This window comes from Panthera uncia (genome assembly GCF_023721935.1).
Source record: "Panthera uncia isolate 11264 chromosome B3 unlocalized genomic scaffold, Puncia_PCG_1.0 HiC_scaffold_1, whole genome shotgun sequence".
Classification (NCBI taxonomy): Eukaryota; Metazoa; Chordata; class Mammalia; order Carnivora; family Felidae; genus Panthera; species Panthera uncia.
Window position 1 is genome coordinate 122,515,471 of NW_026057582.1, and position 23,231 is coordinate 122,538,701.

Consider the following 23,231-nt stretch of genomic DNA (forward strand, 5'->3'; position numbering starts at 1 on the left):
TCTTAATCTTATAAATTAATAGGAGTCAAAGTTGCTTGGATTATGGGGAAAAGGTGGGATTAAATGTTGGAGTTTTAATGTGTCTAGTAAATGACAATTTTGTTCCTTACCTGACTTTGAGAGCCAGTTCAGGGAGACATGGAGATAAAGATAAAAATAGTATCAGCTTTATCAGTAATACAAGTTGTGCTAGAGGATGTGGTTCGGTTCTTGCCAAATACACAGAATTAGTCAGAATTAGCCACACCCACTCAGTCACAGGTGCCTGCAAGCTTCCCTTCTCACAAGCAGAATCAGCTTTCCCCACTAAGCTTAACATATTAACAAAAACAAACAAACAAACAAAAAGCAAAGAAAAAAGTGAGAACCAATGCTTTTTGCAAGCAGGTGGCTCCCAAAGAGAGAGAAAAAAAAGCAAGCTGGTGTCCTGATCCCCTAACACCAATCAGAAAATCAGTCCTCCTCGAGAATAAATAGAAGACTGGAGAGAGGCCAAGAGTTTTACACTAATGGCAAGTTCAGATGCATAGGAAGGAATGATAGGAATGGGGAAAGAGTATCCCCTAGCCACATTACAGACTTGAAGCCACTAGGGAGGACTCGAGTTCACCTTTAGGGGAAATATGATAGGAAAGGAGCTAGCCAAGCAATTTCTCAGCAGGAGTATTGAGGACCTAAATGAAACTAGCCAATATGACTTCATTGGGCCACATCCAAGGTGAGTCCCATGACCTTCATCAGTGACTCTCTACAGCCCAAAGACAAGGATGCAGTTAGTGAATGAAGCATGGGGCATAGCGAAAGGGAGGCTAAAAGGGACCTAGAACTAGTCAGTGGGGACACCACAATGATGTTAGTGTTTGCAAATGGTAGCATAAATGTGCTACAATGCCTCCATTTCTCTCTGCCCAGCTGTGGAGTCCTAGTGGCAATAGAGGAAGGGTTAGAGCTGACACTACTATGTTGGAAGTAAGGGAGAGATAACCTAGGATATTAGTAAGAGCTTCAGTGAGTGACCAGAGTCTTGCTTCAACAGAAAGTGGAATATAGACAGAAAAGGCTAATGATTTAGATGGCTTGAATTCTAGAAATTGAGGAGGTCTGAAGTGTGCCCATGTTGGTATATATAAATGATGTGACCTAGAACTAAAATCCTAGAGAGCTTTTGGTCTTTTGGTAAGTCTTCACTATTTTGCTTATTAAAAAATAATGAGAAATCCAGAAGACTTAAGACTTAAGTCTTGTTCTTTGTTTAGTCTTTCACATAAAATAAAAACTCTGTAAGTAAAGCGTAACCAACCAGGTTCTACCCTGGGTGTTCTCACTATAATTACGAAACTTAAAAGACAGCCTCATATGAAGAAGTAGATGGAAATTAAAATAGCTGGATATAAATTTTGGACTGGATTAGACAAGTTTATGATCTGTAGACTGGGAATAAAATTACAGGGTAAGAATCATCTTAGAACTCAATATAGAATACCATGGAACCTTGAAACACGGGTTTCTTCAAGTATAAACTGGACCTTGTTGTTCCACTAACATTATGTTTTTAGGTTAACATTGAACTCTATCATTAAGTAAATGTTTCCGTATAATTTATAAGCTGCCTTGCAGGTGAAGGTTGCACACGCAAAAAAGATGAATGCACATAAAACAAGTTCTAGTAACTAGCTTCCTACAGAATTCCAAATGTCTAAGTTCTTTCCTTAGGAAACACACACAACTGTTACTATGAGAACATAAGTTTGGACCTTATATTTATTATGTAAGAGTCAATGACACTCCAAGAAAGTTATGCCATCTATGGGTATTCTCTCAGAGGTTCCTACAAAAGTGCCACAAATTCATGTATTGTTGTACCTATTATTTGAATGAAATTGAAAACATTACTTACAAGACCTTAACAACAACCAAAAAAATGTGTTTTAATTAAGCTGCTTTCAGGTTTAGTAGTATAATGTCCAAACCAAATATCCTAAATAATAGATATAGTAAGACACAGATGAAAGCATCTGGAGATTTATAATCATACCTACTTCACATAGTCACATTATTTTACACTTGCATAGCATTTATAGCTCACAGAGTACTTTCATCTACACAATTTCTCTTAATTCTCACAACATTATCATGCTACCACTGTTGTTCTTATTGCTGTTCTTGTTGATGTTGTTTATTGTCACTGGTGACGGATGCATAATAAAGACAGAGCTGATGGAGCCCTTCATCCCTAACATAAATATGGGCACATCTCAAGGAGAATACTGAAGTTGACAAAATGTTAATCATAAAGAGCCTTTTTTTTTTCTTGAAAACAAACAAACTAAAACAAGAAGAGCCATGATATGCAATGCCAGTTGCTAATCTGGTAACATTATCTCTCATTTTATTAATTTACAGAACAAGTAGAATTATATTTTTATATATAAATAAATATAAATATAAATATAAATATATAAATATATATAAATAATATAAAATATACATATATATATATATATATATATATATATATATATATATATATAAACAAATAGAATTGGAGACTGATTAGGGCATTAGGATGTGGCCTTTTAACAGACAACCCTGTAGAACAATCTATACTAATCTCTGAAATGTGAGAGGGACAAACACAGCTATAATTAACTAGGACTGATAAAACAAATTAGGTTCTGAACTCCCAGCAATTTTAGTAGGAGATACACATAAAGTAGTAAAAGGAAGGGCATATATTGTCATAAATCAAGTACAGCTTAAATTCTATTCAAAGACAGGAGAATGATTACTTTGGGCCCAGCCAGTTTATAGGTTTCACTTGGTTCTAGTTTCCTCTGATATAAAAGGCTAGCCCTCAGGAATTATTCTTCTGGCCCACCAGTTGAAACTCATATTAGAAAAATGGTCTCAGTGCTCTTTTCAAAAGCGTCCTAAATTGGAAGAATTTTTGCTCTGAAGTAAATACTACCACAATGTGTGAAATAAAAACCTAGTTAAGCCACTTACGTGATCTGTAAGTAAATCCAAACACAGAAATAATTACAGAAGCCATGAATTCAAATTGGTGAAAATGGTTAGAAGTAGAGCTAAGAAATCAGTATTTCAGTCTAAGTGCATTTGTATCACAAAAGTACTTATCATCCAAAGAAATAATCCCTTTGAGCCAAATACTAGGTATACTAGAATAACAGTCATAAGTGGTTTGACCCAATGATTTGAAATACTTGAAAGAGAATATTGACATATTTTATAAAGTGAATATTGTTTTGAAAAATAATAAACAGTGCAGCCATATTAATCTAATTAAATAATATTCAAATCCAGGGTAGCAACATATTGGTATATACAATGGCTGGGGCTCCTGGCATCAACAAAGCAGCTTTCATTCATCTGGTTCTACAAATATCCATGGTAGAAAGTTTCTAGAACAAACTTTCTCAAACTGAGGTCATCAGATGCTCTGGCACTTAAGGGTTTGTCAAGTTCTAGGAGATTTTATTTTTTCCATTTTGATGATGGAATGATTATGAAGTAAATTTGAGGTTGAAGAAGAAGATGAGGCAGGAAGGGAAGATGGGGGCCAGATTCTGAAAAGGTTTGAATGTATATAAGTAATAGAAATCCTTGAGGAGGAGGTTAAGGGCTGCTGTTGAATTAGAAGGGAAAACCTGAAGCTGCATTTACGTGGCTCTTTACATAATACTGAGAAAGCACCAACTGTTTGTATCATAGAAACATTACCAATGGAGATTATAAGGTTTCCTTTTAACACACTCCTTGGTACCTAACATTGCAATAAACTTTGGCTTTTAAGTGTTATGAGAAGCTAGTACCATTTTTAAGCAAGGAGTGACATGATTGTGTACTGTGTTATTGTCTTATTGTTTTGGATTGGAGGGAGAAGACATTGGAGGCAAAGAGGGTATTCCCAACAACTAACACTTTTTGCTTTTTCAGCGTGGGGTATAAAATGAGGTCGTATATCTTTCAGTATTAAAGGAAATTATTCTGAGACCTTATCCTGCTTATTCCAAGAGTGCCTTCTTTCCCTTCCTATTGTTCCCCTCAGTCATTCGTAGGAGATCCAGTGGTCCAGTGAAATCCCTACCTATTGCATCAAGAACCAAGAAGGTGGGGCCAATTATTGCATTTTGCTCTCTCTGTCTCCTCCTGCCACTTGGCCCTGGAAGTAGGTATAGTTGTGAAAGTGCAGGGCAGAGTGGATTAATTAAACCCCAGGATTCTGATTGGAGGTTGGAAAGGGGGAGCTTCAGAGTACTGGAAACACCAAGGAGACTGTAGAGAGGGATGGACTTGGGAAAGTAATCCCATGAAGTTGCTAATGAACTTTGGAGCTCGCTACCAAACTGTGTGTATTTGTATGTGTGTGTATGTGTGTCTGTGTGTCTGTGTGTGGTTCTGCGCCTTGTTAGCATACGAAAAGTATTGACGGAGACAAAGTTCACCAAAAAAAAGGTAGAGTAAGGAACTCTGGGAATCCATCTCTCCATAAAAGTAACAACAAAACTGGCAAAACTTTCAGAATCAACCTTTTTAGAAAGATGGAAATGAACCAATGGCTTGCAACAATTTGTGGAGTGCTTATTCAAGAGACATTACTGAATCCTTTTTTTTTTTTTTAAGTGAGCTTTGTGGCATTTCAATTACCTAGTTCCATCCCCCACTCCTCAGTTCAGTGGCAGTCATGAAAATAACAGCCTGAATTCCTGGTACCAGTGGAAGCAGAAAGGACCTCATCCACAAAGAATTGTAATTACCTGTTTTAACCTGTCTGGTGGCTTCCTGAAAGACTGACTCAAAAGACTTGTCTTAATTTCCCCTGACTTGGAACTACCTCAGGGCTAAAACTAGTAGCCAGGGGTGAGGATGGGGAGAGGGCATTTGTCAAAAATATTTACAGACAAGTATTTTAGTCCCTATTCCCCAAGGCGATAAATAACAGAATTGAGGCAAATGAGCCTAACCAAAAATCTCCAGAGAAAAGGCTGAGAAATGAGATGTCCATAGGGCTTTCAAAAGCTCTGACATATTCCTGGGAATCTAGAAAGCCATATGCATGCACAGGGCTATGCACATGCTCAGAGAATACCTGACAAGGGAGAAAGATTCCAATTCTAGCTGACCTAAAGGCTCTGTGAGAACCAGAAGCTAAGAGAAAGATGTAAATTCTGGCTGGGTGTTGAAGATGTGCATGCATAGAGCCCCTAAGCAAAGACTAGGAGGTCTTTTTAGCCCAGAATCTAGGGAGATCTCTGTTCAGTCATTAGCTGACCACTGAGCTAACAGGGGAGGATTTCAGTGGCCACAAACAACAAAGAATATAGGCTTTGCTGAATCATTTCAGAAAAATCACTAAATAAGCAACAACTACTACAATACGAAGCAACAATAACAAACTCTGTGGAGAAGAGAATCTGACTTCCAGAGCTGCTACACTATATTACTCAAAATTCTCAGTTTTAAATAGACATGCAACGAAACAAGAAAGCATGGTCCACCTAGGTCCACCTTGGGAAAAGACAATCAAAGAAACTGGCCTCAAGGAATCCCAGATGTTGGACTTTCTAACAAAGACTTTAAATCAGTCATTGTAAACACATTCAAAGAGCTGAAGAAAAACATTTCTAAAGATCTACAGGAAATTATGAGAATGCTGTCTCACCATATACAGAATAGGAATAAAGTGATAGAAATTATATTTAAAAAGAAGAAGAAAAACCAAACAGAAATTCTGGACTTATAAAGTACAACTGAAATGAAAATTTTACTTTAGGGGCTCAAAATCAGATTTGAACAGGCAGAAGAAAGAATCAGTAAACTTGAAGATAAGTCAATTGAGACTATCCATTCCAAGGAACAGAAATATATAAGAAGGAACAGTCTTGGAGATCTGTGAAAGGCCATCAGCACAACAGCATACACACAATGAGAGCTGCAGGAGACAAAAGGGAAAGTAGCAGAAAATATCTGAGGAAATAAAGGCCAAAAACTTCCCAAATTTAATGAAAAATCTGAATCTACACCTCCATGAAGTTCAATGAACTCCAAGTAAAATAAACTCAAAAACATTTACATTTATTCAAATCATAGTTAAATTGTCATAAGCCAAAGGAAAAAAATCCTGAAATCAGCAAGAGAGAAGCAACTCATCATGCACAAAGCATGCTCAATAAAATAAAAGTCTGACCTCTCATCAGAAATCAGGGAGCCAGTAGGCAGTGGGGTGACATATTTAAAATGCTGAAAGAAAAAGACTATCAACTGAGAATACTGTATCCAACACAACAGTCTTTCAAAAACTGAAGGAGAAATTAAGATATTCCAAGATAGCAAAAACTGAAAGAATCTGTTACTACTAGACTTGCCCTGAGAGAGATACTAAAGAAGTCCTTTGGGTAGAAATGAAAGGACAACAGACAGTAACTAAAATCTACATGAAGAAATAAAGAGCACCAGTAAAGGTAACTACATACATGAGTATAAAAGACATTATAAATGAATTTTTTGTTTGTAACTACTTTTTGTTTTCTTTATAATTTAAAAGATAGCTGCATAAAGCAATAGTTATAAGTCCTTGTTGATGGGCACACAACATATAAAGATATAAATCTGTGACAACAGCATAAAGTAGAGGAGGAAGGAATGAACTTTGAAAGAGCAAATTTTTATATACTATTGAAATTAAATTGATCTTCATCTGAATTAGATTGACATGTAATCTCTAGGACAACCACTAAGAAAACTGAAAAATATATAATAAAAGAAATGACAAGGGAATTGAAATGGTACACTAGAAAAGTCTATTTAATACAGACGAAGATAGTAATGGAGGAATTGAGGAACAAAAAAAAGACAAAAGACATGTAGAAAACAAATAGTAAAATGGTAGAGGTAAATTCTTCCTTATCAATAACCATATTAAATATAAATGGATTAAACTCTACAATTAAAACACAAAGGCTGTCAGACTGTATATTTCCAAAAATATAATCTAACCACATTCTCTCTACAGAGATTCACTCCAGATTCAAAGACACAAAGAGTTTGGAAATAAAAAGATGGGAAAAGATACTTCACATGAACAGTAATCAAAAGAGAACTGTGGTTGCTATACTAATATCAGAGAAAATAGATTTTAGGACAAAAATTATTAGAGGAGTGTCTGGGTGGCTCAGTCGGTTAAGCATCCAACTCTTGATTTTGGCTCAGGTCAGGATCCCAGGGTTGTGGATCTCAGGTCAGGATCCCATGCCGGGCTCTGTGCTGAGAGCATGGAGCCTGCTTGTGATTCTCTCTTTCCCTCTCTCTCTCTCTGCTCCTCCCCTATTTACACTCTCTCTCAAAATAAACAAACATTTTTAAAAATTGTTATTAGAGAAAAAGAAGGACATTGTAGTATGATAAAATAGTCCATCTATCAAGATATAATTATAAACATTTATGCATGTAATAGCACAGCCTCATAATATATGAAGCAAAAACTTACAGAATTGAAGGGAGAAATAAGCAGTTCTACAATAATAGTTGGGGACTCTAATATCTCACTTACATTAATAATAGAACAAGTAGATAGAAGGTATCAAAAAATACAACTCAACCCAGCAGAACACTTAACTCAACAATAGCAGGATACACATTCTTCTCAAGAGCACATGGAACATTATGCAGGAGAGACCATATGTTAGGCCATATAACAAATCTCAACAAATCTTTAAAAAATTGAAATTATACAAAGTGTGTACTCTGACCACAATGAAATAAAATGATAAATTAATGACAAAAGGAAATTTTGAAATATGTGAAATTTGTGAAAATTAAACAATACACTCTTAAATAACTGGTAAGTCAGAGAAGAAATTACGAGAGAAATTAGAAAGTACTTTGAGGATGCACAACAGTCTGAGTGTACTAAATGCCACTGAACTATACACCTAAAAATCATTAAGATGGTAAATTTTACATTATGTATTTTACCACAATTCGAAAATGTTTTTTTTTAATGTTTATTTATTTTTGAGACAGAGAGAGACAGAACGTGAGTAGGGGAAGAACAGAGAGGGAGAGGGAGACACAGAATCCCAAGCAGGCTCCAGGCTCCAAGCTGTCAGCACACAGCCCGATAAGGGGCTTGAACTCATGAACCATGAGATCATGATCCAAGCCGAAGTCGGACACCTAACGACTGAGCCACCCAGGTGCCCCCAAAAATGTTTTAAAGAGAAAGAAAATACTTCAAAGTGAATTAAAATGAAAGCACAACATAACCAAAACATATAGGATGCAGCAAAAGTGGTGCTCAGAACAGTGAATAACAGCGAATGCCTATATTAAAAAAGAAGAAAGATCTCAAAGGCATTGAGTACTGAACTAATAATGAATAGACCACTACAAAGGTCCCAAACTGATCACTGGGCTGCACACACACAGTACAGATGCCAAAAGCACTGCAAAAGCTTTGCAAATCAAACTGAAATTGGAATCACAGTCCACAAAAATCATGTTGGAACTTGCAGCTTAAGCCTAATGAGGTCAGTCATTTACTAAAAGAAAAATATCAACACTCTCCATGGGATTTAAATAAGCCTGTCACATGATGTAGTATTCAAAATGTCCACTGGGGGTGCCTGGGTGGCTCAGTTGGTTAAGCGTCCGACCTCAGCTCAGGTCATGATCTCACCGTTTAGTTTGAGCCCCACGTCTGGCTCTCTGCTATCAGTGCAGAGCCCTCTTCAGATCCTCTGTCTCTCATTCTCTCTGCCCCTCCCACCCCTCAAAAAATATACTAAAATTTAAAAATGTTCACAATATCAACTAAAATAATTTAGAGTATGAAGAAATATGAGGGAAAAATCAGTAAATGTCAGGACATTTGACATACTTTAAAGCAACTATTATAAAAATGCTTGAACAAAATTGCAAAGAAAGTTGAAACTAATGGAAAAATAGAAAATCTTAGAAAATAGAAGATATAAAGAAAAACCAATGAAAGATTTAGAACTGAAAACTATAATAAATGATATTAAAATTTCACTGGATAGGCTCAATAGCATAACAGAGATACAGAGGAAGGAATCTGTAAACGTGAAGATATATATAGGTAGTAATTACCTAATTTGAGCAACAGCTCAAAAGTGTAACACTGTGCCATCAGAACCTGAGTAGGAGAAGAGAAAAAATGTAATGCAGAAAACAATATTTAAAGAAATATTAACTGAAAAATTCCCAAATGGAGCAAAAGACATAAACCTACAGATTAAAGAAATTTAGCAAACACCAAACAGGAATAACTCAAAGAAATCCACACCCAGGTACATATTTTGAAGACAAAAGACAAAAAAAAAATTTATAGCAGTCAGAGAAAAACAACACATTACTTATAGGGGAACAGCTATTTAAATAACAGCAGATTTCTCACAAGAAACCAAGAAGGCCAGGAGAAAGTAGTATCGTGTTTTTAAAGCTGACAAGAAGAATAGTCAACCTCCAAATTCTATATCCAACAAAAATTCTTCAGGAATGAATATGTAACAAAGACCTTCTTAGAAAATTCATTGTTAGCAGTTGGGGTCTAAAAAAATTACTGCAAGAAACTCTTCAGAGGGGTGCCTGGGTGACTCAGTCAGTTAAGTGTCCAACTTCGGCCTAGGTCATGATCTCGCAGTTCATGAGTCCAAGCCCCATGTCGGGTTCTCTGCTGACAGCCTGTTTCAGATTCCGTGTCTCCCTCTCTCTCTGCCCCTCTCCCACTCACACTCTGCCTCTCTCTCTCAAAAATAACTAAACATTTAAAAAATTTAATAAAAAAATAAAATAATAACAATTTTTAAAGAACCCCTTCAGACAGAAGAACATATACCAGCAGTAAACTTGGAACATCAGGAATGAAGGAATGTTGGGGTTTTCAATATATGTCTGTGTAATATCTAAGACAACCAAAGCATAAAAGGGTAGGCAGAAAATGGACCTGTATTGTGGTAATGTTTTTAAGTCCAATTGAAGTGGTAAAATATTGATGCTAAGTAGACTGTGAAATGTTACTATCTACTTTGTAGTCCCTAGAACAACCAATATAACATCTATAGTAAATGATATAGTCATTTCCCAACTTATTTCTGAGGCCAGCATGACCCTGATACAAAAATCAAAGACAGAACCAAAGAAGAAAACTATAGGTCAATAACCCTTATGATTATAGATACAAAACTTCACAACAAATATTAGCAAGTTGAGTCTAGTCACAACCAAGTAGAGTTTGTCCTAGGAATGAAAGGCTGTTCAACACTTGGAAATCCATGTAATCCACTGTACTAACAGTTTAAAGAAAACCTATGATAATATCAACTGGTGAAGAAAAAAACATTTCCACAAATTTCAACATCCATTCATGATTTTAAAATAAAATAAAGAAAAAAAGAATAAAATAAAAGTTTAAAAAATGAAAACCTCTCAGCAAACTAGGAACAGAGAGGAACTTCCTCAATCTAATAAATGGCATTTACCAAAAAAAAAAAAACCCACAGCTGACATGGTGGAAGACTGAATGGTTTCTCCTTAAAATTGAGAACAAAGGATGTCCACTCTACCACTGTTATTGAACAACATACTTAGAAGTCTTAAACTTCTGGAACTTCAACTTCTATAACTCTTCTAAACTTCAAAACTCAGTAATATGGGAGAAAGCAACCCAATTATTAAAATGGGCAAAATATGAGAATAGGTATACCAGAGAGGACTTAAGTTTGGCAAATAAGTGCATAAAAAGATGCTCAATATTATTATCTATTAGTGAAATGCAAATTAAATGAGGAGTGATGGTGATGAGGGGTGCCTGGGTGGCTCAGTTGAGCATACGACTCCTGATTTCGGCTCAGGTCATGATCCCAGGGTCATGGGATCAAGCCCCAAGTTGGGCTTTGCACAGAGAGGGGAGCCTGTTTAAGATTCTCTCTCTCTCTCTGCCTCTCTCCCCAACTCTCTCTCTCTCCCTCTCAAATAAAAAAAATTTTTTTTTAATTTTTAAAAAAACATGATGAGATAATTGTACACACATATTACAATAGTTAAAACAGAAACATACTGACAATACCAAGTGCTAGCAAAGACACTGAGCTTCTGGAACTCTCCTACACGGCTGCTGGGATTATAAAATGGTGCAGCCACTCTAAACAATGGTTTGGCAGCTTCTTATAAAGTTAAACATGCATTCACTGTATGAACCAGCAATTCCACTCCTATTTATCCTAGAGAGATGAAAACTTATTGGTATAGCCACTATGAAATACAATATGCAGGCTCCTCAAAAATTTAAAAATAAAACAACCAGATGGTCCGGGAATTCTATTCCTGGATATATATCTGAAAGAAATGAAAACAGAATATCCAAGAGATATATGCACTTCCGTGTTTATTGCAGCATGATTTGAAATGCCCAAGATATGAAAACAACCCAAGTGTCTACCAACAGATGAATGGATAAAGAAGACATGGTTTACACACACAATGGAATATTATGTAACCATGAGAAAGAAGGAAACCCTGACACTTGTGACAACATGGATGGACCTTGAGGGCATTATGCCTAAGTGCAATAAGTCAGACAGAGAAAGAGAAATCCTGTATGATCGCATATATGTGGGATCTGAAAAAGCCAAACTCATAAAAACAGAAAGTAGGAAAGTGGCTACCAGGGGTTACCACGGGAATTGAGGACGTGTTGTTTAAGGGCACAAACATGCAACCAGTAAGTCCCAGAGATCTAAAGTACCACACAGTGGTTATAGTCAACGATACTGTATTATAAACTTAAGCATTGCAAAAACAACTAGATCTTGATTGTTCCCACCACAAGAAATAAATGATAATTATGTGACATTAGAAAGGTGTCAGATAACACTACAGTGGCAATCACGTTGTCATATGTAAATGTATCAAATCAACACATTTTACATCCTAAAGTCACACAACGGGTGATTCATACAACTGAATACCAGAAGAAAAAAATAGTTTACTGCCTGAAAATTTCTAAAAGAAAAAAATTTTTAGATATTAAATTAGAAATATGTCAGGTGAGAAATATGTCTTTAAGAGCAAATCATGGGTGCCTGGGTGGCTTAAATGGTTTGGTTTCATGTATGGTTTGGTTTCATGTCAGGTCAAGATCTTAGAGTTTCATTAAGTTCGAGCCCCACATCGGGCTCTGCATTGGAAGCACCAAGCCTGCTTAGGAGTCTTTCTCTCTCTCTCTCTCTCTCTCTCTCTCGCTCACTCACTCCTCCTCTACCTCTCCCCCACTCACACTGTCTCTGTCTCTCTCAAAATAAATAAACTTTAAAAAAAAAGATCAGAGACATACAAATATCATATGACTTCACTCATATGAGGACTTAAGATACAAAACAAATGAACATTAAGGGAAGCAAAAATAATGTAAAAACAGGGAAGGGGACAAAACATAAGAGACTCTGAAATATGGAGAACAAACTGAGGGTTACTGGAGGGGTTGTGGGAGGGGAGATGGGCTAAATGGGTAAGGGGCATTAAGGAATCTACTCCTGAAATCATTATTGCACTATATGCTAACTAACTTGGATATAAATTAAAAAAATAAATTAAAAAAAAAAGCAAATCACTTAGCCTCAGAATACCTTTGTATTCTGTGCTGTGCTGAAACATATTTCGCTCTGCGCAGAAAGGAAAGCAAAATTAAGACTTAAGAGAGTAAGAAAGTTCATATCTTGCTACGAGCTCTATCAGAAATGACAGACTTCTCTCGTTTGTTTTTCTGCTACTCAGCGTGTCAACAGATATGGGACTCTTGTCAAAGTGTTTCCTAGCTAGCCTATCTTTCCCCATCTGAAATGGAAATCACTCTTTATAGGGATGCTAAGGTCTGGAAAAGTCTTAAGTAACTGTGGGAAGTCACAAAGTATAGCTAACACAGGAGATAGTTTATTATCCACCCTTTTTGTTTATCATTTCAGATACAAGTGAACTTAAACTCATTTCTTTTCTTTCTCCTTTTCAGACATACTATAAAAACTCAATACAGCACACTTTGATTTGGTATAGCCGCCCCTTGATGTGGGATAGCTGTTTAAACTGTTGTCTCCAAAACGCTGCAGTTGTTTACAAGCTTGAAATAAGTATCTGTTAATTTTTCCTTAATCAGAGCCACATCGTGAAACGTTGTTTCTTCCACAGTTTGAACTAAGGGAGTGGCAGTACGGATGCCAGGATATTTAAAGACACCTACAGGGGAGTCCTACCCCAGAGCTTGGTAATTTATTCAGTGCAGGGGGCAAGGGGTTAGAGAAGTAGGAACGCAGAGTTACTGTAAGGGAGACTAAATACTCAGAGGCCTCCTTTTATTTTTTTGTTGAAGTGTAGTTGACACACAATGTTACATTAGTGTTAGGTGCACAATGGTGATTTGACAACTCTGTAGCTTACCACAGTGTAGTTACCATCTGTCATTACACAACACTAGTATACTACCACTGACTGTATTCCTATGCGGTACCTTTCATCTCCTTGACTTATTCACTCTTTACCTCCTCCTGTCCTTCACCCATTTTGCCCATCCTCCTTCCTCCTCCCCTCTGGTAACACCACAGTTTGTTCTCTCTATGTAGGGGTCTGTTTCTGCTTTATTGTTTGTTCACATGTTTTGTTTTTAGATTCTATATATAAGTGAAATCATATGATATTTATCTTTCTCCGTCCCACTTACTTCATTTAGCATAACACCCTCTAGGTCCATCCATGTTGTCTCAAACAGCAAGTTTCCCTTTTATGTATGAGTGGCTGGCAATGGTGTTGTCTGAGTTAGGTAATACAAGCAAAACATAGGCAGAGAATTATAAAAGATTTGAGAGGAAAGATACGTGTCTATATTTTGCCAGTGCGTATTTTTCAAAGTTTGCGCAGCTGTATTAGCTCTTAATGTAGTATTTGTTAAAGGATCTCAAGTTTGACTTTACAGAGGAGATTGTGGATTTTAACACAAAAGGATTCATCAATGGTAACAGATTTGAAGTGAGCAAGGAGACACATTTAACAGAGAAAACCGAGTCTTACTTGAAGTTACGTAAATAGCAAAATTCTGTCAGTGGCCAAAATGCAAGAGGAGTGAGAACCTCTAGAACCTGCAGTGTCTGTGGTACGAGAGTCAGGACTTCTCATACACAGTGAATTTGGTCCTCCTAGTGGCAAATTTCCAGGAAGCCAGACCCTTCCTGCTCAAATGATGTGGTTTCCTAGGGGACATATAAATAATCTTTTCCCCACAAAAAGAAGTCCAGAATAGCCAAGGACCCTCCCACACATCAGAGCGCAGCTGTCAAAGTGGCCAACGGAAGCACAGCATTAACAAAAGCAGTTCTGGAAGAATGTAGGGAGGGTAACTGCAGAGGTAGCTGGGAGTGAGGAAAGCACAGGAGATGTAGTCAGAGAGCAGAAACTCAGTGCAGAGAAGAGCAGCAGGAGCTCAACAAGTGGGTAAGAGCAAAGTAAGGAGAACAGTGAGAGGATTTATGAGGATATGTACAGAAGGTAGCAAGGACCTGCTAGAAACAGACTCAGTGCAAACTCAGTGACCCTGGAGACTGCCTGTGTGTTTCTAAGAAAAGATCAGAGGGTGGGAAAAAACCAAAGCATGACAGAATCAGACCAAAGTGTTGATCTCCACCCAGGGATGAACTTGCTGGAACAGATCACCATATTGCTGGTTCAGAGGGCCCAGAGGCTTCCAATTGGGAGCCACAATCCCTACTGCCCACCCTCACCATGTCCTGTGGGCAAATTCAACTTTTAGAAGACAGTGCTAGGTCCTGGGCATGACCCACTGCCCTTAGAATTAATTTCATGAACCAGTTGAAAAAATTCATACTGTACATATTATTTTTTTAGGTTTTTATTTTAAGAGAGAGAGAGCAAGCACACAAGTGGGGGGGGCAGAGAGAGAAGGAGAGAGAATCTCAAGCAGGCTCCAACCTGTCAGCACAGAGCCTAATGTGGGGCTCGAACTCACGAACTGTCAGATCATGACCTGAGCCGAAATCAAAAGTCATACACTTAACTGACTGAGCCACCCAGGCACCCCCATACTGTACATATTCTTGAAATATAAAACATAGTCTATACCAGCAGGTTTTATGATTTCATAAGTTGTTGCCTGATCTTCTACGAGTTAAAAATCTGGCAGCAGGTATTTGTAATCTACCACAATCTTTTTTAAAAAACCCATTAAGGGAACACTAACTGTTAAATATAATAAGCAATTTAAAGTTAGTGGTATTCTTCAGGTAATTAAATGACCTCTTGTCCCTTGAGTAAACTATCTGATAATCTGTACCTAATTATGAACAATTCATCTTCTGAATCCCCTGAACTTCAAATAAGGATTTCAATTAATTTTGTCAACATAACCATTAATTGCTGACAGCTATAATCAAACCTCAAAAACCTAAGTGCTAGTATCTTCTTTTATTCTCGGAGGCAATGTGATATGCCCACTAAGAGACCAAAGCTGAAGCAAATGCTAGAGATACACCGTGTGCAGCTCCACAGCTCACCTTGGACAAATTATTTACACTATGACTCGATTTCCTCATTTGTACAATGGGGATGCTGATAATAGTGCCTATCTCACGCTGTTGTGAGGATTAAACCAGCCTAGAATAGTACCTCAGTAAGCACTCACTAATGAATACGTGAGACACAACCATGAATGGTAAGTAGTATATACACTACGTGTTAACTGTATTTCTATTACTTTCTGAGGCTCTCGCAGTCATTTTTATTTTTATTCTTTTTAATATAATTTATTGTCAAATTGGCTTCCATATAACACCCAGCGCTCATCCCAACAAGCGCCCTCCTCAATGCCCATCACCCATTTGTCCCTCTCCCCCACCCACATCAACCCTCAGTTTGTTCTCTGTATTTAAGAGTCTCTTATGGTTTACCTCCCTCCCTCTGTGTAACTTTTTTCCCCCATTCTTTCCCCCATGGTCTTCTGTTAAGTTTCTCAAGATCCATATATGAGCTCACAGTCATTTTCAGTAGTTTGAAGTATGAAACAGTATGAAGTTTGAAAATATGCCCAGTGAGCTCCATGATTCTCAAAAGCCTGGAAAATCATATAACACTAATCACATTGTATTTTTCTTTTTAATTTTTAGTTAATTTCAGCTTAACTTTTATGTTCCTTTATGTTCACCAGAGTTGAAAATATGTCAATGAGATTGGAAGAAATCAACGAAAGAGAAAATTTTATGAAAACTTCCCTACAGACTGTGGACCTTCGCCTTTCTCAACTGGAAGAACTGTCGAACAGGATGGTGAATGCTCTTGAAAATCTCGCAGGAATTGACAAGTCCGACCTGATCCAGACGCGGTCCCGAGCTTCTTCTGAATGTGATGCAACTTACCTTCTAAGACAAAGCAGTATCAATAGCGCCGATGGTTATAGCTTGTATAGATATCATTTTAACGGAGAGGAGTTGCTGTACGAGGATCTCTCAATGTCACCAGGGACAGGATTCAGGAGGAAAGCCTGCTCCTTCCGGATGAAGGAAGACAAGGAGTCAAAAATGCATCTAGTACCAGAGCGTCAAGATAGCCTTCACCTTTTATCCAGCACAAGCCCACCAGCAACACCTGACTGCAGTCAACTTGCAGTAGACGACATAAAGAACTCTTCAGAGCTGAAACTAGGTCCAGATATTGGGATCTCAGCCGAAGATGATGGAAAGCAGGCAGACTCTAAAAGGGAAGAAACCATTCCCCCAAGTGTAAATCAAACAGATGTTATGCATGGACAGAACAAATCAGATTTTCAGAACCGTCAGCTAACAGTGGAGACAACACAGATAGAGGGCACAATTTCCTATCCCCTACAAGAAGCAAAACTGACACGCTATCACCCTGATGAAACGTTCAGTGCTTATAAAACAATGAAGTCCAGAAGCTTTGTATATTCCCGTGGACGAAAACTGGTCAGCGGGGTTAACAACAGGCGTACAGAATACAGTTCAATCATGGACCCAGCAGGACCCTCTACAGTTCAACACTGGACGACAGAATGGAAATATCAAGTTCAAAAGATCACACGTTCTCGAAGTACAGATATCCCTTACATTGTGTCAGAAGCTGCAATGCAAGCCGAGCATAAAGAGCAAATTACAGACACTGAAGATGAAAACTGTGTTTCTGAAATAGTCCCTCAAATCTCTCATTTATCTCTAAATGTAACTGACAGAACTGAAAAGGAAAATTTACTGTCTGTGAAGCCAGACCAAACTATGGGATTTCCATCCTTAAGGTCAAAAAGTTTACATGGCCATCCTAGGAAAGCTAAAGCCATTCAGGGCACACTAGACAGATCTGGACACGCCAGCAGTGTAAGTAACTTAGTGGTTGTGTCTGGAATTACAACAGAAGAGCAGAAGGCTAACCAAGAGAAAACTTCCACAGAAACTCAATGCTAACATGTTTTGTTCCTTTGATTTTTAAATCAAAACCATTGATGAATACCACCTTGGTCATCTAACATCATCAATTTCTGAAAACATTTTCATCATAAATGTTTGGCAGTTTGGACTTAAGATTTAAAATTTAATTCAGTAAACGTAAAGTATTATTTTGCTAGCATATGTTAGTAAACTTAAGTTGTTTTTAGTTGGAGTAGCATCAGATGAAAGTGACAATATTCCAGTCAAGGTAAATTGCTTAATCAGTAAAAGTTTCTCCAATCTCTTTTATTTCTGAGGGTCACCAAGTAGCCTAAGAAATGCCTTTGGGTGCCACCAATAGGTTACTAAAGCAGTGAGCCACTATGTAAGAAAGAAAAATGAAAAGACAAAGCAAATATGAAAAAAGAAAAAAAGGAGTGGGAGAGAAGAAAAAATTGTGAGGTACAAGAACTGGAAATGAGTCATTAGCATCATTTTTTTATGGGTTTTTGTTTTCTGTTTTAACGTTTTATGTTTTACAATAATAACACAGTGAAGACAAAAAGTACACAATTATATCAAAGATAACATTGTAATAGTTTAGGGTGACCAAGAGTTTTGTTAATGTGTAAAAATAAAGTATCCAATGTGCATTTTCCTGTTGTCATGGAGTCCTTGAAAGCAAAAACAAATAAACTGTGCCTCTGTCTATTCAATGGTTTGTGCAAAGCTATGTCTAAAATCTGAAAGATACATTATCAAGGTGGGAATTGTTGAGAACCCAGAGACCATTCATGGCTGAGAATATAAGGTGCTGTGCTTCAACTTGTTAAGTTCAAAGACCTACCATACTCCTGGGCTCCCCATGGTGTCAGGTCAGGGGCCACTCTCTAGGAACCCTCAAGGCTACCCTATCACCACCACTTTTTTTTCTTTTCTTTTTTTTGTTTTTATTTTATTTTATTTTATTTTTGATTTAACTTTATTTTTTATTTTTTAAAATTTACATCCAAATTAGTTAGTATCTAGTGAAGCAATGATTTCAGTAGATTCCTTAATGCCCCTTACACATTTAGCCCATCCCCCCTCCCACAACCTCTCCAGCAACCCTCAGTTTGTTCTCCATATTTATGAGTCTCCTTTGTTTTGTCCCCCTCCCTGTTTTTATATTATTTTTGTTTCCCTTCCCTTATGTTCAACTGTTTTGTCTCTTAAAGTCCTCATATGAGTGAAGTCGTATGATTTTTGTCTTTCTCTGACCGACTAATTTCACTTAGCATAATACCCTCCAGTTCCATCCATGTAGTTGCAAATGGCAAGATTTCATTCTTTTTGATTGCTGAGTAATACTCCATTGTATATATATACCACATTTTCTTTATCCACTCATCCATCAATGGACATTTGGGCTCTTTCCATACTTTGGCTATTGTTTATCACCACCACTCTTGATTAAACAAACAGGGGCAGAGAGAAACAGAAAAGGATCTTCTCTGGCTAGTGCAGAGGCCAGTAACATTCACAGAAGTTAAGAGTTGGATCCTGGGCCCTCACCATCTTGCAACGGCATCTCTTGGGAGGTCTCAGGGAGTCCCTGGAGCACACAGATCAGGCCAGCCTCATGCCTGGAGTTACATGCCTACTGTTACTTTAGTGAAGTGCCTCATGGGAGTAGGCGGATCAGACAGAAATGGGGATAATCACAAAATTACCACTATACCCATTCTCATATGAGACTCAGACTGTCACATGGTCATAAACCAGCAAGGGAAGAGAGAAAGAGAGAGAGAGACTCACTGTAGTTATGCAAAGGTAGGGATCAGAGATAATTAACACCTAAATGAGACTGAAATTGTAATCATCAGATCAGAATCCCTGAACTGGGCTGAATTTGTCAAAAAAGTACTGGTGTACCATTGCATGGGTGATGGGGCTTTGAAATCTAAGAAATGATAACAATTATTTAATAAATAAAGCCACTGCTACATCAAGACTATTTAATCCATCCTACTGCATGTGTTACTTAACCCAGTGCTTAACCCATTACAATTTACTTCATTTCTTAACCATGTGTGTGTGTGTGTGTGTGTGTGTGTGTGTGTGTCTATGCCAAGAAAACTTTCAGCCCTTTGCCACATTCTAGAAAAAAAAAGTCTTCTCCCAGTAAGCTGGAGAACCTATGACAGCTCAACAGAGTGGGTCTGAAGAAGGCAAAGCTTATGTTTGGAATTCTCCACCTCTCCATTCATTACAAATCCCCCACCCCTGCCTTTTCTGAGGTCTCTCCTACCTTGCCTCAGGTATGGGGCCAAGTCCAGGCCCATAAGTCTCATGAGATTTGTGACTCTGACTCCTGTAGAGGTGTTGGCTGAAAGGGATGTGATATTTGTCTTTAAATATTTGTCTTACAGACACAAGGAAGTACATTCTTCTTTTTTATTATTAACATTTATTTATTTTTTGAGAGACAGAGAAGGACAGAGCACGAGCAGGGGAGGTGCAGAATCGGAAGCAGGCTCCAGGCTCTGAGCTGTCAGCACAGAGCCCGATGTAGGGCTCAAAGCCACGAACCATGAGATCGTGACCCAAGCTGAACTCGGTTGCTTAATTGACCGAGCCACCGAGGCACCCCCAAGGAAGTACATTTTAATGGTGAAATCTCACTACCTGTGGCAGGCACCTTTCTCAAACACCTGAAATCAAACCATATTGCTATTTACATGTTCTACCAACTCAGTACAGCTCAAATATTGAGGGCCCCTTATGTAGGGCACTGTGCAAGCCTATTTATTGTATTATTATTACACAGTCATTCTAATTTTGCTAAATACAGGGAACTGAATGTTAGGAACTAATTTCCAATCTGATCAAATCTAGCAATATCTGTGGGTGATGGGCATTGAGGACGGCACCTGTTGGGATGAGCACTGGGTATTGTATGGAAACCAATTTGACAATAAATTATATTTAATAAAAAATCTAGCAATATCTAAGGTAATTAAAATAGGAACATGTGTATGTTCAAAACATTTAGTATAAAACTGTCTTAGTAAATAAATTAGGAGTGTATTTCTGCTCTATGTAAAACACAGTAAAAAACGTACTAAGAAGGCTTTATTTCTATATCCTGTAAATTCTGGCACACTCATAAAAGTTATATTTGTATAAGCTTAAAGTAAGCTCATTTTTTACTTTGATAAAGAGGAGTAAAGAATTGAACTCATATAAGGGGTTCTCTCCTTTGAGACTGTACAATTGCTTATTTTCTGAATATATATATTTATTACCAGGAGGCTCCTATAGGTTTACACAATTTAGATTTCAAAATTTTTAAATTTAACTCTTAGCATTGTCTTAGAGTTATTCCATATCAAAAATGCATTTTGGGGTTGCCTGGCTGGCTCAGTCAATAGAGCATGTAACTCTTGACCCCAGGATCATGAATTCAAGCCCCATTTTGGACATAGAGCTTACACACACACACACACACACACACACACACACACAGAGCTAGAAAAATGCATTTTGCTGAATATATATTGGAAATAAAGACAAATGAAGTCATCACCCTATCTCCAACATAAAAAGGACTATTTTATAGAAATTTTTATTATAAAATAAAAGACACATGAAATCACACATAACAAATATATGACTTAATTATTTTAAGATGAGCATCTTTATTTTTTTAATTTTTTAATGTTTATTTATTTTTGAGAGAGACAGAGTGTGAGCGGGGTGGGGCAGAGAGAGAGAGAGGGAAACACAGAATCTGAAGCAGGATCCAGGCTCCAAGCTGCCAGCACAGAGCCCGACGCAGGTCTTGAACTCATGAGCTGCAAGATCATGACCTGAGCCAAAGTCGGAAGCTTAACCAACTGAGCCACCTAAGCGCCCCAAGATGAGCATTTTTATAATCACCACCCATATTAATAGAATTTCCAGCTGCTCCAAAGTTTCACAAGTTGCAATCTCAACCACCTTCTTCCCCACAAAAGTGACCACTGTATTTATAGTAGCCAATTCCTTGTAAAAAAAAAAAAAAAAAAAAAAAAAGATGATTCTGAAACTAGGTGGCTTAAAACACCTGTTTTATTATGCTCACAGATGTTGTAGGTCAGGAATTCAGATAAGACACAGATGAATACCCCAATTTGTAGTATTTGCTCACTTCTGTGGGGCAAATACTCCTACCATGACTAATTTCAAGCTACCCATGTGACATCACTGAATGTGGAGTTGGGAAAAGATACTAACAATTGGCTCTGCAAACCAGTGCAAACGGGCTACAGCATTCCAGTTTCTATTTCACAGTGTTTGAGCTGGGAAGACTCAGTGCCTGGAGGTGATTCAACCTCTTAAGGCTGATGTCATCTAGAAGCATCTTCCCTCATGTGTCTGGGGATGGATCCTGTTTGTCAGCTGGGATCCGAAGCTCATCTTGAACTGTCCACCAGAGGACCTATGTATGGCCTCTCCATGTGGCCTGGGCTTTCTCACAGCATGGCAACCTCATAAAAATCATGTTTCTTACAAAGTAGTTCAGGGCTCCCAAAGTGAGTGTCCCCATGAGCAAGGAGGAAATGTCATTGTTTTTTATAACCTAGTCTCAGAGGTCATGCAGAGTCACTTCCACTGCCTTCTTTTTTTTTTTTTTTTTTTTTTTTTGGTTACAGGTGAGTCACTAAGGCCAGTCCAGATTCAAAGGGAGGGCTCCCAAATGGGAGGAGTGTTTGACATTTTGTAGGCATGCTTTAAAATCACCACACTTGCATTTCATTATAGCTTCATCACCTGAATGTCCTTTAGCGCTATAGTTGAGTCTTGCTCTCTCTTTTTTTTTTTTCACTTGCCAAATCTCCCCCATCCCTTTCTCTTCTTTACAATCTACCTGTTGAAGAACATGGGCCATTTGTCTTGCAAAGTTTCCTGCAATCTGAATTTTACTGGTTGAATATTCATATGCAGTTTGACACGTTTCATTGCTTCTGCAAGTTGGCAGAATTCAGAGGCTTACTCAGGCTCAGGTTCAATTCTTTTAGCAAGGCTATTGGGTGGTGTCATTTCCTTCCTCATGAGGCACATATGTCTATTTGCCTCTCTTTTGGGGATGTCTGTGGCTGTTGATGCTGCCTAGATCCCTAATTCATAGCAAGCTGAAAATCATAATAATCTACCCTATATCTTTTTCTTTTATTAGTTAGAATACTTCATGAAGAAATGATTCCTTTCACCTGCTATTTGGTTTCACAGTAGTATGGTCCATACCATACAGCAAGGACAATGATTGATTTTTCCCATTTATTTGTCAGTTATTAGGATATTGAATTGATTCCCTCTCATCCTCTAATGGTGACTAGTAGATTGAAATATGTGTGTATATATATATATGTGTGTGTGCATAACCACATCATTACCTCATGGATTTTAACATATCTATGTGTTTCAATCCCTTGCAATTATCATATTCTCACATTTTCTTTCCTTGAGTACATTAAATACGTTGCTCCATTTTCTTCTGGAATAAAGCATTGCTGCCAAGAAGTCTAAGGATTATCTAATTCTTCTTCATTTAAAAATCACTTGCTCTTTTTGTCCAGATACCCAAGGAAATTTGCATTATTTTTCCTTTAAAGTCCACTAGTTTTACAAGAACGTGTCTTAGTTTTGATAATTCTAAGTCAATTTTCTCAGGTGCAGTGTGTTCTCTCAGTGCAAAGTTTCAAATACATATATTTTTTTAATTTCAAGGAGGTT

General features: G+C 37.6%; 1 protein-coding gene across 1 annotated transcript in view; it reads left to right on the top strand.

The window, feature by feature from the left end:
* The window catches only part of TRPM1 (transient receptor potential cation channel subfamily M member 1), a 102,170-nt gene extending 84,660 nt beyond the window's left edge, over positions 1-17,510 (top strand). Inside the window, 1 exon segment of the mRNA XM_049613962.1 lies at positions 16,244-17,510. Coding sequence (XP_049469919.1) covers positions 16,244-17,510 — 1,267 coding nt within the window.
* Positions 17,511-23,231: the final 5,721 nt, after the last annotated feature.